Source organism: Pyxicephalus adspersus, chromosome 7 (assembly GCF_032062135.1).
Source record: "Pyxicephalus adspersus chromosome 7, UCB_Pads_2.0, whole genome shotgun sequence".
Classification (NCBI taxonomy): domain Eukaryota; kingdom Metazoa; phylum Chordata; class Amphibia; order Anura; family Pyxicephalidae; genus Pyxicephalus; species Pyxicephalus adspersus.
Genome location: NC_092864.1, coordinates 10741238 through 10758930, shown reverse-complemented (window position 1 = coordinate 10758930; position 17693 = coordinate 10741238). Strand labels below are relative to the sequence as shown.

At 39.7% G+C, this 17693-nt stretch overlaps 1 protein-coding gene across 1 annotated transcript; it reads right to left on the bottom strand.

Annotated features, from left to right (window-relative positions):
- Window positions 1-333: 333 nt before the first annotated feature.
- On the bottom strand, window positions 334-12136 carry DRG2 (developmentally regulated GTP binding protein 2). The gene is made up of 13 exons (XM_072417442.1): window positions 11982-12136; window positions 9881-10041; window positions 8160-8249; window positions 7619-7679; window positions 7374-7464; window positions 6925-6997; window positions 6169-6259; window positions 5771-5868; window positions 3342-3418; window positions 3042-3130; window positions 2135-2193; window positions 865-918; window positions 334-780 (listed from the first exon to the last, which is right to left on the bottom strand). The coding sequence occupies exons 1-13, from the start codon at window positions 12043-12045 to the stop codon at window positions 694-696; spliced, it is 1095 nt and encodes a 364-aa protein (XP_072273543.1). The 5' UTR covers window positions 12046-12136; the 3' UTR covers window positions 334-693.
- Window positions 12137-17693: the final 5557 nt, after the last annotated feature.

The window sequence follows — 17693 nt, the reverse complement described above, 5'->3', positions numbered from 1 at the left end:
TCATGCTTATGGACCCTATACATATACACCATAGAGGAGCCCTGCTCAGGCTAATAGGTCCTACACCCAATACAGTGTACATATACACCATAGAGGAGCCTCGCTCATGCTCTTGGGCCCTACACATATACACCATAGAGGAGCCCTGCTCAGGCTAATAGGTTCTACACCCATACAGTGTACATATACACCATAGAGGAGCCTCGCTCATGCTCTTGGGCCCTACACATATACACCATAGAGGAGCCCTGCTCAGGCTAATAGGCCCCACAATCCTCTGGCTAATCAGCCCCTACAGAAATACAGTGTACAAATACAGAAAGAAACAAGTACCAAAGTGCAACTGTTTTTATTTGGGATAAGCCAAAGAAAGGATCACCAAATGTTAGTTAGAATAACAGTCACCTGAATTAACAGTAGGAAATAAAGCATTCTGTTTTTACTGGTTTTAAATGGTGCAACTCCAGAATTCTGTAGAATGCCGGTATGTATTACATCAGTGTTTGCGTGGGATAATTGTGACACAGATTCCATCTTCATGCCAGAGCTGTAAAACCAGCCACACACTCCCGAACATGAAACTTGAATGGGTTAATATGTTCTGCAGAGAAATTTATGGTTTCTTGGGTGGAAGTTGTGACAGGACAATTAAATGGCTTCTGTACGTCATCTGCCGAATGAAACGTCTTTGACTTATTTCTTGACAATCTGGATAACGTCTTCGTGCTCCATGTTGTGGGTGAGGCCTACTCTCTGAGGGCTGTACTTGGTGCTGGTTCCCTGGCAGGGACAAATTTAAGGTAAGGTTAAGGTTAAACATTGATAAGGTCAATTACTATATTTTGTTGGGTGGGGGGTACTTACCCAAACCAGAGCGTATTTAAACTGACTAGCGAGGGTCCGGTGAATTTGATGACACTGTCACAAAATAAAGATTAAAAAGGCAGACAAATCAACTTACTGCTTAATAAATTAGTCACAATAATAGACAGAAAATGAAAGTTTGTCTCTAGTACAGTTCTGAACTTGGTGGATAGCAAAGTAAAACCCTGCAGAAAGAATTCCACAGGAGGGACACATTCCATCATTGGCAGAGCTTGATGTAATCAGTTGCACACAGGGTGCCTAAAGTATGCAATCAGTGCTGGGACTTCTTAAAAGAAAGCCAAGCATTGTTTGTTAACTCTTAAGGTAAGGAATATGGTGTAATGCTTATCCAAGAAGAGATACAACAGGAAACAGGCTTTTTTAACTTGATCAATCAATTGATCCCCCCAATGGTGAATAATTACCTACAGAACGATTACAGGACTGCTAAAAAAATGTGTCATCCCTTTGCTCCAATAGAACAAACAGGTAGTAGTGCGGAGGAGGGTGGGGGGGGCGATAGGTTAGTACAACATGACATGGATAGACTACCAGTAATTACAAATACTTACCATTATATCATGTAAATAGAACAAATATTATACATTTTTAATTTATATAAAGGACAATGTGGACAACTCCTTTTTTTCCATCAAATTCATATCACATTCCACATCACCATTTTAAACAATTTGAACAGATAAGTTGATAATTTTGGGACTTTTAAGGCATTCAAACAAAATATACATACTTCATAAACATAACATAAAACATTAATTTATTTAAAACTTAATTTGAAAAACTTTCATAAAATCATTAAATTGATCTTTACAATTCCATAGTTGGTCTTGGTCCATACCACAGCATGGACAGGGACTTTTTGATATATAGGAACATAATAATGATTCACAGTTAACATATCCACAAAAGAAAATTAAATGTGCGTAACTGTATGATATATATACATCTGGCATATGATATGAATTATGTAAAATGTCAAATATCCTGTGATTATAGGCTATTTGTTCCTGATGAAGCGGACTTCGCTCCATTAAACGTTTAATGCCTACTAACACACACTAGACCAACTATGGAATTGTAAAGATTAATTTAATGATTTCATGAAACTTTTGAATAAATGAATGTTTTAAATTATGTTTATGAATATTTTTTGTTTAATTGAATGCCTTAAAAGTACCAAATTCATCCACTTTTTTCTGTTTAACATTCCAAATTTATAGCACAGTCACATCCAAGATATACTGACCACATGTTCCACGGCAGCTCCCTTTCTAAGGATAATTGCATCTCCAAAGTCTGGCCGCTCTGTACAGAAATGAAAAAAAAAGTCATTACAATAGTAAAAGTGATAAGTTATAACAGACAGACCTACATATTGCTTTTGTATTTAAGGAAAAGGGGTGGATATTATGGGTCCTGATTGTAGTCATAATAGGCGATGCTCGTAAATCCAACTGTGGCAGGGTGAGAGGTGCTTGTCAGGCATATGGGCTGGCGGTCAAGTAATGCACAGTAAAGTTTCCTAATTCCTCACCCACCAACGTTTGGGGTGAATGACTTTCTGGATCTGGTAATATAAACGTATTGGGCTACGTTTTACATGTTATAATGTAATCCCTTTATCCCATCACTTCAGGGCAAAGTTATTTTCTTCAGGTTCTTTTTATACTTTACTCACTTTGCAGGAGATACTTCCCCAGCCATTACGTTGCCCTAGCTGCTGAGGCTCTTAGAAATATCTATGGTTTAAAAGCATGGGGGAACATGCTCTTTGGGGCAGGGTCCTCTCCTCCTCCCGTGACACTGTCTGTCATGTGCAACCCTTATTTAATATACAGCACTGCGTAATATGTTGACGCTATATAAATCCTGTTTATTATTAATTATTATAACATGGCATTCTACTCATTCTCCTAATATGCAGTGCATAATGACTATCTGTCAGGCCCAAGAATTGCCATGCAGAAACATTGTACAAGTCCTGACACATAACCACACAGCATTTACACAAGACAGGCAAACAAGAAGCATGGGGAGAGGAAGAATTTTGATGTTTTGTTTTCCGATATCAAAAGATGTTTTCAGAATGCATACCACTGTGTCTGTTACTTTTGGACTGGGGCATTTCATTAAATCTACAGAACATAACTTACGCCCTCGCTTTTTAGTGTAGATACAAGTGAGTGCCAAATATTCCCACAGCATTTCCAGTAAATAGTCCAGATTTAGCTTCATTCCGCAGCTAAGAAGGAAACAAGAAGTGGAGATGGTTAGAAAATAGTCTGACAATGTTGCAGTTCTACAAATATGGCACAGGAACATGCAAGCCTATTTTCAATTCTGGAAAAGAGTTTTTTGTTTTATGTCTTTCCTTTACAAAAAAACAAAGGTAACAGTTCATTCAGACACGTTGATAAGCAAGACCCATTGTATACAGAGTGCCCTGAGCTCACCTGATTACCACGCTGTGTGGCTGCCTGGCCAGCCTGTCTACTTCCTCCATGGATATCTGATCTATTTTGTTATATACCTGTAAAAAACAAAACAGAGGATTGATCACCAAAAACAAACACAATGGAAGGCAAGGGAAGAAAATGCAGCAGGGTACCACTCGCTCATTCTCCCCTCCCCATAGAACAGAACAGCGCTGTTTGTACAGAATTCATTCAGTCATCTTTCGGTCTTCAGTCATTGGAAATGATCATGAAAGCATGTTTCCAATGACAAAAATCTAACGTGTACATAGCCGTAGTCTGTTAATAAATACAAAACCCCTCACACTTATATTTTTAGAGAAAAGAAGGGTGCTAGTGTGTAGTGTAGAAGGGTGTAGTTCTATCCAAAGGTGACAATGTGGATCCTCTCGGAAAAAAAGTGTGTTAATGGCAGCACCACCCGGTAATTTCAAAGAAAAATAAATATAAAAAATGTAGTCATCACATCTGAGTAGAAGGAGCTTACTGAATCTGGACATGACCAAGTTCTACATTCAGGTGATACATTTTCTGAGTATAGCTGGCGGTGATGGTGGTGCAAACAGATATTCAGTTTCTGCCAACAAACTTTCAGTTTATCCTTGCTTCTTCTCCAAATAATATGCCAGTTTCTAATATATACAAAACCTAACAGTAGAAGTGTTATCAATGTAGTAAGCAATCCTTTTTTTTAGTTTTCCAAGTATCAAATAAATGGTCAAACGGATGATTAATAGATGAATAATCCAATCCACTTCACATTCCCTATTGGATTCCTGGTAAAGTCCCTCAAGGGGTATCACGATCACTAAAAAGAGGTCTGACCTTTCAGCCATGTCACTCAGTGACAGCTGAAACCCCTGATCAGTGAAACCTTGCAGGACAAATTACATTTAAAACATTCATGTGACCATTAAAAATATATAAGGATTGCCACAAACTTTATATTAAACTTGCAGGTCCAGGGTGCTTCCCATACACTTGAGTGGCCTCTACACTAAAAACAGGAAACAGAACGGGGGTAATACCAATCCCTAATCATGGGAATAATACAGTTCTGTAGTTCTCATCTCTAAAATACACCTACAATCACATTGGAAATGGTTTAAACTGATGTTACTGCTGGTGAAAACTCAAAATGAAAAGCTTTTTTCTAGTCTCAGTGAAAGCTGTCACCAGGATCAATGTATACAGTGAATATCCCCATCAGGTGATGTTTAAAACTTTCTAAAACACAAGGTATTTAAATGTCCCATTCCATCACCTATCCCCAAAAATTGTAATAGGACTTATTCTTCTTTCAGGACAGTGGGCAGAGTCATGTAAATTACTACAATCTCCAAAAAGCCAGATGTACTTTCAGAACTGCTGGTGTACAGTGCGGATATTAGGCTATGCAATGGATGTGCAATTACTCATGGAATCTAAAGCAGCTGAGAATCATGCCAATACACCAGCAGTTTGTAGCAATTTCTGTAGCCAGCTACAGCACCAACAATGGAGTAGTTAGGCACACGTGCAATAATAGTGATGTTGGAAAGGAGGGGGGGAAAGACGGAGCGGCACCCCACTGTGCTCTCTTCCCTTTATGTTTATTACGATCGTTCCTCGTCCATCAGCTGTGGATCTACCAGGACAAACGACGAGAGCTGTACACACGCTAGATTCTTGTCCGATATCAGCCCAGAGGTTATTATCAGACTAGAATCATCTGACGTGTGTACGTAGCTTTACAAATCATCAGAAAAAAAAAAATTGTGGGCACCACAAAGGTGATTGTGGGAAAAGTGGAGCCTGTTACATATGAAGCCATCTGTTAGAAAGAGACCCCGATCCCTCCTTACATGGCTTTGAGTCAGTCCTGCAGGATTCTGCAGTCCTCTTTCATCCAGGCACAAAGGAAGCACCGTGTGCTGGTATCTTTTTGTAACTACATCACTCAACCTAGCAATAAACAGGAGCGAGAGGCGTGACGTAGCGAACTGTAAATAAGGAACAAAAAAAAAAAAACTGCCCGGAAAGTGAGAACCTCACTTTTCCTATTGCAAGAAAAAGCCCCTTCGAGATCGGGCATGCACAGAAGGAGCAGACCGAAGACTCCTGGGATACATGACATAGGTATCCGAGGAGGCTTTGTGCTTCCATTCAGTCTTTACTGCTGTGGGGGTAAAGACAGTAGGGCATAGGGTTCCCCCCTATTAGGCCCCTAAAAAAAAAAAAAGATAACCCTTTTATATTAGGTAATCTTATCTACCCTTTTATATGAACTAAAAATTCTGGTGATAGGTCTGCTTTAAGTTACCCTATAGGGCTGAATGTCATGTGATTAAAGCACAACACAATAGGAATGTTGACATATTAGTCTAGTCACCTTGAAAACAAGATTTTAAAGCTATTCAAAGACTCACATAAAGGCAGGGCATGTACACTCGGTTTCCAACAATGACGTCAATGAAATCATCCGGACTGCAGTCTTCTCTGAACAGGACCTCTGCATTAAACATTTCTGGAAAGCACAGTTAAGGATCATTCTTTTTATATATATATATATATATATATATATATATATATATATATGTAAAGCCTTAGCTGCAGTAGATGTGATCAGAACTAGTTACATGCCAACTTGATTTGGAGCCTGGAAAGTAAACTGGCACCTATGTTGTGCATGACTTTAACAAGTTTGGTTGATTGCATTATTAATACATGTAAAATGCTTCAATTTTGTAAATACTTCCAGGAGATATGCACAATATATACTCCATTAACCTTGTTTCTTTGTTGATATGTACAGTAAAAAGGATACTATATTCATGAAGAATGAGCTGCACCAGCTTTTCAGAACACTGGGTGAGAGGTACAGTAGAGTTGAATGAAATTCCTCCTCCTTTCTTAGGCTGCAAGAAATTACAACAGATGTAGATTAAATTAATCATTGCATACCCCCCATGAGGACAACCAGATGCTATTTGTAAAATACTAACCCTTTATACAGATCTCACCATTTTATTTTTTTTGTGCAGTTATATAAATTTATAAAACTTCTAAAAGTTGAATTGAGACAAACCACTAAGGAAACAGATGTAAAACATATATTGGAACTGTTTAACATGATTTGTATTTCTGTCCACTAGAGATTTAGTGCCACACAACGCTGCTGTATGTAAATAATACCTAAAGGATCACCCCAAATCTGTGTTTGGTCAGTAAAGGATAACCAGCCAACTCATGACCTCATCTTTCTGTTCTCTCTTCCCATGAGATCGATGCTTGTTAGTCTGCAGCATGACTGGCTCTTTCTCCCATTTTAACTCCAAGCTCTTCTGTATAAGGATTCCAAAAGTTTTATTCTTTAGGTATTTAGACTGCTTGCACTTAAAAATTAATGTGACACACTAATGAACTTATGTTGCTTCATCTAATAAACATTTTTTATTTAGAACTGCTCAAATGCAACACATTTTTAACATATTAGGAGGGATGTTTTTTTTTTAATGTCTTCTTGGAAACTTTAGAACCAGATGAAGAGCAAGCATAAGTGCATTTATAACTGATCACCCACCTTGAAATAAATATTGGGCTTCTTCTTGTTCAGTCGGATACCCACAGATTCCAACTCCTTCTCCAGAAGAGATCTGACACAGGAAAAAATATGACAATTGAAGGGAGACCAGTTCTGTCGGATAATAAATGACTCACCACAGGAACACACAAAGTCTTGCAGCAGTAGATCGGGGCTTGACAAAGCCAAACTAAAACAATCACTTTGTCTAGTGCAATGCATTAAGTATGTGTGGAGTTATTACATGAGTGAGTATGTATTTGTCTGCGTGTTTTAGTGATCGCATTGTGTCAGGAATATTTCCTAAACAATCCGCTTCTAGCTGTCATTTGTCTGGTTCAGGGAAAATAAGCATCTAATTGGCTGCTATAGGGAACATTTCATCTCCTGATTATATAAAAGGCAATCACTGAAAAGTGTGAGTGTTGTGGTACAGTGAATCTACTTACCTTTGGACCTCACCCTTTGTGGCGTCCAACATCATAATGACAACATCCGATGTCCGAGCTACAGCGATAACCTGACGTCCTCTGCCTTTCCCTGGAATAGAAAAAAAAATGTGTAAAGACACAACAATCACAAAGGACAATCTTCCTGTCAGCACCCAAAAATGATAAGACCGGAGGAAAAAATTTCCAATTGGCACATAATATGCCATAAAATGGCTATTAAACTTCTCAGGAGAGACACTCACCCTGCGCCGCCCCTTCAATGATTCCAGGAAGATCGAGAAGCTGGATGTTTGCTCCTTTGTACTGAAAAAAAAAGCAAAAAAAGGAAAGAATTAAAAATAGAAATATTCAACCTGGTAACAGTTCAGGTTTATTCTGTCTATATTTTGCTTTCCCTGCCCCATCAACAAGTTAATTGCACTTTTAAATAACACCCTGCTCCTTTATGCAATGCAGACACATAACTGCAAATGGAATGGGCTCAGCTCTGATGCAACAAGTGGTGTTGATCTTGGGAAGAAGCCATTGTCTTTATGTACTCTTGGTTGTACTGCAAAGTCTGAATGGCAAAGAAGAACAACGTGAACGTCCCTAGCAGAAAAGTAATATGTAACCCAATCAGTTATACTAAGCTCACCAAAATGTATGCCGACAGCGTTACAAGAAAGCTCAGCATCTCAAATGTGTGCTGTATTTAGGTGTAGTGAGAAACAAAAGAAACAGTTTATGAACCTGTAACAATGAATAAAACACTGTTATAGTTTACCTAAAAGGCACACTTACCTCTATCACTCCAGGAATGCAGGTCAGGGTTGTGAACTCATAAGACGCGGCCTCGCTGGCTGTGGATGTCATTAAGCTCAAAAAGGTGGACTGTAAAAAAGAAAAAAAAATGTATAAAATGTATTGCAAAGGATGCTGAGATTTACCAAGGAGTTTTGTGACTGCGTAAATGCACAATAATAAATGTGGAGTGCCTATGGGAGGTACTGTGCAATGCATGATGTGCCAATACAATGGCATAGATTGGGCAATGCTCATGGATTTCCTGATAGTTCCTATAGTTCAGGCTTATCCTCCTGAACCTATCTCAGACACAATTACTATTGGTAAGTAAAGCAGCCTATCACAGAGCTGCTCCAATACAAACATGTAGGAGGAGATGGAACTAGGGCAGTGTTTATCGACATCTATACCATAGGGGAACCCTTGAAGTAACTTTCAGGTCATCAAAGAACCCCTCCTATAATTACTATATCCACAGCTCACTTTATATTAGCATGGTGGTCAGTGGGTAGAATGTCTTTTACACTGCTGATCAGTGGGCGGAATGTCACCCTTACAAATAGCCAATTAGTGTCAGCAATTTTTTTTAAACTAAACTCACTTCTCCTCACTCCTTTGCTGGGCCGACATCTTTACCCAGTCATCTTCCGGGTTCAGGATATTCGGGCATCCTGATTGGTCAAGCCAGAATGATCCCACTCCTTTGCACGAACACAGGAGTTCATCTAATCCCGGGAGCCAGCTATTCCTGGATTGTACACTGATCTGCACAGGTGTATTATAGAAAAGACTGCGATCAGGCAGATAAGTTTGTTTGTTGTAGGGGACATCATCTGTCCCTTCAGCAATTTAGAACCTGTCTGATCATATATATCATTTCATAGTTTTAGTTCTGCTTAAAAACCAATGAGCCATAAAATCAGCATTCTCAGAAGGCAGCCATGACACTTTCAATGTTTGCTTTAAACATTAGTATGACATAAAGCCCAACTGGAAATGTGGAAATCACAGACCAGCTTCTCCTCTCTCTAACATTCCGGGTTGTGGCCAGGCCCTCGATATCTTTACTAACAATACTGTACATGACAACGTCAGAGGGCCTGCGACCAGCAGAGTATTATAATTATTACACAGTATTTATATAGCGCCGACATATTACACAGCGCTGTACAAAGTCCAAAGCCATGTCACTAGCTGTCCCTCAAAGAAGCTCACAATCTAATGGCCCTACCATAGTCCTATGTCTTTAGTCTAATATTCTAGTCTATTTATTCTAATATAAATTATTGGGGGAAGCCAATTAACATGTTTTTGGAATGTGGAAGGAAACCAGAGTACGCGGAACAAACCCACACAAACACGGAGAGAACCTGCAAACTCCATGCAGATAGTGCCCTGGTCGAGAATCCAACCTGAGACCCATTGCTGCAAGGGCCAGAATGCTAAACACTGAGCCACCGTGCTGCCCATAGAAAAGCAAAACAGTTCCAGCCACCTATGACTCGGAGGAAGCCCGTAGTTTCTCCAGAAATTCTTAGAAGTTTCCCTGAGCTGTGACCGACTCACCTCCCATAAGATGGTGCTTCATATTTTCAGGACCAATACTACTTGGCAGAGCCAGCCTGCACAAACCCACGGACCTTTTATTTAGCTGTGTGAAAAGATGACCACTAATGTACGAGAGGGAGAGTGTAGATCGTATAAGATGGTTTACTGACCTTACCCACAGAGGGGAACCCGATCAGTGCCACACGGGCATCTCCAGATTTCATAACATCGAAGCCCTCTCCTTTTCCAGCAGCCGACTTAGATGGCTCTAGAAGCTGGGCACGGTACTTGGCGAGTTTTGCCTTCAGCAGACCCAGATGGTATTCAGTAGCTGGAAGAAAAATCAAAGATCGAGTCACATGACACACATAACAATAAAGTATCAGACATAAAAGTTAATGAGCTTTTATAAATGCGATCCTTATTTTATCTCACAATTATGTAAGATCAAAATTCCACTTTGTCATGTGATAAATTACTGTTCAGAAATATATAGAAAATGGAATTCTTTGAAAGGTATCACTATTAGAAGATCTCCCCTTACCTTTTGTTTCATGGACAGCAGTCAGCAAAACATAAAGAGGGGGTAAGGACACACATCAGATGACTGTCATCTGATAATCGCCTCAGAGCTGATATCGGACAAGAATCTGGCGGCTGTTATTCATCGTCTGGACTTCTGTCCAGGCGGATCCATGGATGATTGTAATGAAAGTGAAGGGGAGAGTGCACAGAAGGGTGCCGCTTCTTCGTTCACCCGTCTCCCCTCTCCATAGAGCAAAATGGCGTTGTATGTACAGAACTCGCTCATTCATCCTACAGTCTTTTGTCAGAAAGGACATGTTCTTTTATTCAATGTGTACCCAGCCTTAATCTAAGCCTGTGCTCTTTTTGTTTTTAGTATTGGGTGCAGAGAAGAATGATCATGAAACTTTTTTTTAGCATTCCCCATGCAATTGGTCCATTAATCTCCATGGTGGAATTCCCGAGTGTGGCTCAGGGTGGATTTTCCATACCAAAAGCGGTAACCTGACCCACACACAGAAAAGAATTGCCAGGGAGTTTAAAACTCCTACCTGGTTCCCACATTCCAGCGGCGTCCTACAGCAGTGGCCGCGGCGTCCCCGAGCGATGCCTGGCATCTTCTTCCCCTGGTGATGCCGGGCGGGCATCTGCGTAACTTAGCCATGCCCGACCACCATCTGCATCCCCGGCATGTAAACGTTGGGGACCTGAGGCCAAGGGAAGCCGATGCCGGCTTGGAAATTAAAAATAATGAGGATTTTTAACTTTACAGCTTTAACATTTAAAAATCCTCAATAATCATACCGCCAAGGAGGTTAATAATGATTTTAGATTTTCGTTACAGTGTACCTAAACTCAGAAATTTCAAATTTAAAAATTATATTTGTTTAGGTTTTTAACATGCTACACCTTTTTTTTTTTTTGCACGGTCCCTAATTCTCGATCACCTAGGAGGTCGAGACTGAATGGGAGCGCAGAGCCTCCCGGAATACACACGTCACGCATTCTGGGAGGCTCTTGGGTGCTTCTTCTCCGCATGCTCAAGCATTTTGGGCACGCGCAGATAGAGCCTTTTGGTGAAGAGAAAAAAATTTGCCGATCTGCAAGTTTTTTTTCCAACCTACATCTCCAGTTCCACCACCTGGGTCGGGTGACATAGGAAGAAGAACCTGGACGAGGAGGCGAAGATGGCGGAAGCCTCCACGTCGGCTTTGGAGACAGATACCGGGACGATGCGGGAAGCGATGGAAGACACCCCAGGGCTGATCGACTGCCCTACGAGAGTAAAGGTAAGTGTATTTTTTTATGTTTTAGGCACTTTTCAATTTAGTTCCTCTTTAGACAAAATTACAATTTAGAACTCTAGTAAATGACACCTGAATATACTACGGCGATGCAGCTTTCATGCACACGCATTACGGTGCACCACATGGCACAAAATAACTTGCATGTTGCAGTTTTTTCATGGAACGTTCTGGCATTTCTGCAACAAAGCGACTGCGCTGACCAAACACATTTTACAGAATTCCCAAAACACACAGGAGGTGCATGGGCTCCCTGAATGCAACACATACACCTGTGAGCTTCATACACCTGTGAGCTTAGACTGGTAGATGAACTACAACTCCCAGCAATCCCATACTGAAAGGCCCCATGTTGTCATATGTAATCCCTATACTGCTGGACACCCAGGAACTCACGTTGCCAGGACAACCTGCCCTAGGCATGCCCATCAATTTCCATCACCTTTATTCTTCTGGGTCCTAGCAATCTCCTTCTCAATCTCCGAAATCTTCTCCAAGATCCCCATGACTGCGGCCTGCCAGTAAGTCTGCCGCACCACAATCAGCACAGCTTACAGGAGCCGGGAAAGAGGGCGGAGCTTATGCCTTTAAGTCATAACTCCGCGTCCTGTGCGGGCAGCCATGTTTGATGAGGGCAAAAGACACACAAACTGGTATTTAGAATGTTTTAGTTATGTGTGGCCCATCATACGAAATGAAAATAGCGGCCCGGCGGTGATTTCACTACCGGGTCACAACCTTAGTTAACGGCTTCTTATCTTCATATACAAAGCCTATAAGGTTGTCATGGTGACGACAAGGCCGAGTTACTCCGCTTTCATAGCTTGTTCTTCCTGCCGGCAAACTGAGGCCATCTAACGGTTAAATAAGAGTACTACGAAAGACAGATCCCCAAAAAAACATAACAGTCTTTGCTAAAAGGACAATCTCTAAACTACACAAATTACAGAAGAGGAAGCAATTTAGATTTTAAAAAAATTAGATTTGGAGTGAGATTTGTTGGATTTCCATATCAGCCATGAAAATAAACAACTGGAAACGAGTAAAGACAATGAAAAAGCAGCATTAGGTATTGTGTTGTACTGTCATTGTAATAATATTTCAGATAATTTATTAATTATTATAAAATAAGATCATAGACACAATATGTCCTATTGTGTGTGAAATTCACCCTTCGGGGGTCTTCGGGGCAGGGTCCTCTCCTCCTATATCACTGTCTGCATCAGTCTGTCATTTGCAATCCCTATTTATTGTACAGCACTGCGTAATATGTTGGCGCTATACAAATCCTGTTTATTAACCACCTGGGCGTTACATTGATGTCTAGATTTCTGTACCCAAAGCGGGGTACACTGTTTTTCATGAAATTTTTTTTTTAAATTGTAGACATGTAAGATACAGAAATATGTCCGAACAAGGGTCTAGTAGATATTATGAATATTAAAAAAAAGTTTGAAACACAAAATCATGTAAAAAAAAAAAAAAATGTACTTTTAATAAAATTAAATTAAAAACACAAAAATCAGCTTATTAATAATAATAATAATAATAATAATAATAATAATAATAATATGTAAATAGCAGTCCCCCAAATCTACCAATCAGATTTAACATTAGTGAGATGAGAGTTGCTGATTGGTTCATTTTAAAGCTCATCCTTTGTTTATCTCGTGGACGTCACAGCGCCCCCTCAGCAAAAGTGACAGTAAGGACGGCTGATATAGTTCAAGCTGATTGGTTGCTCAATCAGCCTGACACAGCTATAAAACGCCTCCTTATCATACTGCAGTCAGACTCTGCTCTGCTCCTGTGGGGACCTCGTGGGCGGTTATAATGGGATTCTGCAGAGAGGTGCTAGGCTGGCATTTGTGAGCGGGATACCCTTTGCATTAGAGACCCAGGTAAAGGTAAGTAGAGGTGCTAGGCCGACATTAGCAAGCTGAGACCCTTTGCATTAGAGACCCAGCTATTGGTAAGTAGAGGTGCTAGGCTGACAATAGTGAGCTGAGATCCGTTGCCCATGGTAACGACTTGTATCGTTTTTGTAGGGTTTTTTTGTTTGTTTTTTAAAAAAACTTTTGAAGCAAAGAAAAAGAATTGTAAAGGTCCTGACAAAGAGGTGCTAGGCTGGCATTAGTGAGCCAAGACCCTCTGCATTAGAGACCCAGGTAATGGTAGGTAGAGGTGATGAATTGTATCAATTTTATGTTTTTTTTCATTATTTCAATAGATTTTTTATTGATTTTTGACAAAATTTCAACAATACACATAATAACAAAAAAAAACACACACACAAAGAAAAATAAACACTTTTACAATTCTTTTCATTGCATAATACATGGGCATATGAGTATCCTTTATTAACATCTGAAAAACAGGGCTTATGCCTTTTTGTCATAACTCCATAGATTCCTGCGCAGGCAGCCATGTTTGATGAGGGCCAAAAACCCACAAACTGATATTTGGTGTGTGTTTTTAGTTATGTGTGGCTATTTCTCATATGAAATGAAAGTAACGGCCTGGCAGTGATTTCTCTACCGGGTGACAACCCAAGATAAAGGCCTTTTATTTTCATATACAAAGCATATAAGGTTGTCATGGTGACGATGAGGCAGGGATACTCCCCTTTCATAGCTTGTTCTTCCAGACTGAGGCCATCTAGTGGCCTCAACTCCGGACTATACGTTCTGTTTTGGTAAATAAAATGCTCCCCCGGCTGGATAAAAAAGTAGCAAAGACTGACATGTTTAACCACCTGGCCGGTAAACCCGACCTTAGTTCGGGTTTAAAAATCGATAAACACGAACTTTTCTCACTGTGTAAATACCAATCACTTACCTGGTCCCCACTGCGATGATCCGTTCTGTCCAGCGTCGATTGAAAAAAAAAATACTCACCTTCTCCCCGCAGCTCCTCCAGAGATGTCTTCCGTCTTCTTTCTTCATGCGGCAAGTGCAGTGACGATCACCAGGGTTTCCCGGTGACGTCGGTGCAGGAGGCGGGGCGGGAAACTCAAAATTTTGTATTGCGTTCCTTTGCATTCAACTCAATACAAGAAAGCTGTACTGAGTCCAATACAAAGAAATCCTTATATAATATATATATAATTGTATTATATATAAATTATATAAGCTACTGTACAGTTACATTATACACTTTTTTTTTTTAAACTTTTTTTTAAAGATTTTTTGTTATGTTTTATAAAAAAAATTTTAATAATAAATTTATAAAATTTTGGACATATTTCGGTGAGTAATGCGGTAATTAGGTGAATTATAAGTAATTATTGAGTAATTCGGTGAATTATAGCCTACAATCTAAAATAAATTTGTTTGGAAAGAATTAGAATACCCGGTGTTCGCGTACGTGTCCCTCGGCGATTCCTGATGATGTCTGTGCATGCGGCTCTCGATTGGGGTCGTAGCGGGAAATTCAAATATTTTGTATTGGATTCAATACAAAGTCCTGTATCCAATCCAATACAAAATAATACAAAATTTATTTATGTGGTTTTGTCTATAGGTATGTGACGTTGGACTGTTGGACCCTAGGGAGGTGTTTTAGAAAAATATATTACTATACAGTATACCGAATTTTCAGTATTTTTCATTTATTTATGTATTCTTGTTTAAGCTGATTTTTGTGTATTTTATTTAATTTTATTAAAAGTATGTTTTTACATGATTGTGTGTTTCAAACATTTTTTTATATTCATGATATCTACTAGACCCTTGTTCGGACATATTTCGGTAAGTTACAGGTCTACAATTAAAAAAAAAATTTCATGAAAAACAGTGTACCGGTTTTGGTACAGAAATCTAGACATCAGTGTAACGCCCAGGTGGTTAATTTGGGATCTGTCTTCTGTAGTACTTCTATTTAACCACTAGATGGCCTAAGTTTGCCGGCTGGAAGAACAAGCTATGAAAACGGAATATCACGGCCTTGTCGTCACCATGACAACCTTATATGCTTTGTTGCAATCGGCTAAAGTAAAAATGTCTAATCTACACAAATTACAGATGGGGAAATAATTAAAAATTGGTAAACAAAAAATTGGATTTGTAGTGGGATTTGTTGGTTTTTCCATATCAGCCATGAAAATAAAGAACTGGAAACAAGTAAAAGAAAATGAAAAAGCAGCATTAGGTATTGTGGTATACTTTCATTGTAATATTATTTCAGATAATTTATTATTATAAAAAAAGAAGATGGAGACAATATGTAAATAGCAGTGATCCAAATCTACCAATCAGATTTAACATTAGTGATGTGAGAGTTGCTGATTGGTTCATTTTAAAGCACATCCTTTGTTTATCTCGTGGACGTCACAGCGCCCCTCTCAGTAAAAGTGACAGTAAGGACGGCTGATATAGTTCAAGCTGATTGGTTGCTCAATCAGCCTGACACAGCTATAAAACGCCTCCTTATCATACTGCAGTCAGACTCTGCTCTCCTCCTGTGGGGACCTCGTGGGCGGTTACAATGGGATTCTGCAGAGAGAGGAGAGAGGTGCTAGGCTGGCATTAGAGACCCAGGTAAAGGTAAGTAGAGCTGCTAAGCCAACATTAGTAAGCTGAGACCATTTGCATTAGAGACCCAGGTAAAGGTAAGTAGAGGTGCTAGGCTGACAATAGTGAGCTGAGATCCGTTGCCCATGGTAACGACTTGTATCGTTTTTGTATGGGTTTTATTGTTTGTTTTTTAAAAAAAACTTTTGCAGCAAAGAAAAAGAATTGTAAAGGTTCTGACAAAGAGGTGCTAGGCTGGCATTAGTGAACCAAGACCCTCTGCATTAGAGACCCAAGTAAAGGTAAGCAGAGCTGCTAGGCTGAAAATAGTGAGCTGAGATCCGTTGCATTAGAGACCCAGGTAAAGGTAAGTAGAGCTGCTAGGCCAGCATTAGTAAGCTGAGACCCTTTGCATTAGAGACCCAGGTAAAGGATAAGTAGAGGTGCTAGGCTGACAATAGTGAGCTGAGATCCGTTGTCCAGGGTAACGACTTGTATCGTTTTTGTATGGGTTTAATTGTTTGTTTTTTAAAAAACTTTTACAGCAAAGAAAAAGAATTGTAAAGGTCCTGACAAAGAGGTGCTAGGCTGGCATTAGTGAGCCGATACCCTCTGCATTAGAGACCCAGGTAAAGGTAAGCAGAGCTGCTAGGCCAGCATTAGTAAGCTGAGACCCTTTGCATTAGAGACCCGGGTAAATGAAGGTGGAGGTGCTAGGCTGACAATAGTGAGCTGAGACCCATTGCCTTAGGTAATGAATTGTATCGTTTTTTATGTTAGTTTTTTTTTAACTTTTGCAGCAAACAAAAGCATTGGAAGAGGTCCTTATAAAGAGGTGCTAGGCTGGCATTGAAGACCGAGACCCTTTGCATAGGGGACCCAACTAATAAACTGTATCTTTTTTTCTGTCTTTCAGGTAAGAACACCAGTGGAGGGCCCTGGCAGAGAGTTGCTAGGCTGACAATAGTGAGCTGAGACCCTTTGCCCCAAGTATTGAATTGTATCCTTTTTATGTCTTGTTTTTTACCTTTTGCAGCAAAGAAAAACAATGTAAAGGATCCATTTATTGAATGTGTGTATCCAGCTCCAATCTATGCCTGTGTGATTTTTATTTTGTTTTTAGTATTGGGTGCAGAGAGGAATGATCAGAACCCCGTAACATTTTATTTTGTGTCCCCAATGGAGGATCCACTTGTTCTGTATGTGCTGGTGACTATCACAACATTTGTGAGTTGTCACCAGAGTAGGAGTTGAGAGAGAATCCTCCAATGGGGACACTTGTTTTATTGAACAACAGGAGAGAATTTCCGCTCACTCCCTATTGTGTCTGAAGGATAGGAAATGCAGATACATCTCTTCAATAGGAATTTTTTTTAGCATTCCCCATGCAATTGGTCCATTAATAAATTATTTTAGATTTTCCTTAAAGCGTACCTAAACTCGGAAATTTCACTTTACATAAAACGGTAGACTACCCTTTTTATGTTAAGTAAAAATTGTTTGGATTGTATACTAACTATACACTATTAAATCTAAAATCTACGGTAAGTGGAGAAATCGACTTGATGTGTCAGATGACATGCGAGTAGCCTTGTCTGCAACTGTACCCATATTCCATTCTTTGATTCCACAAAAACAACAAC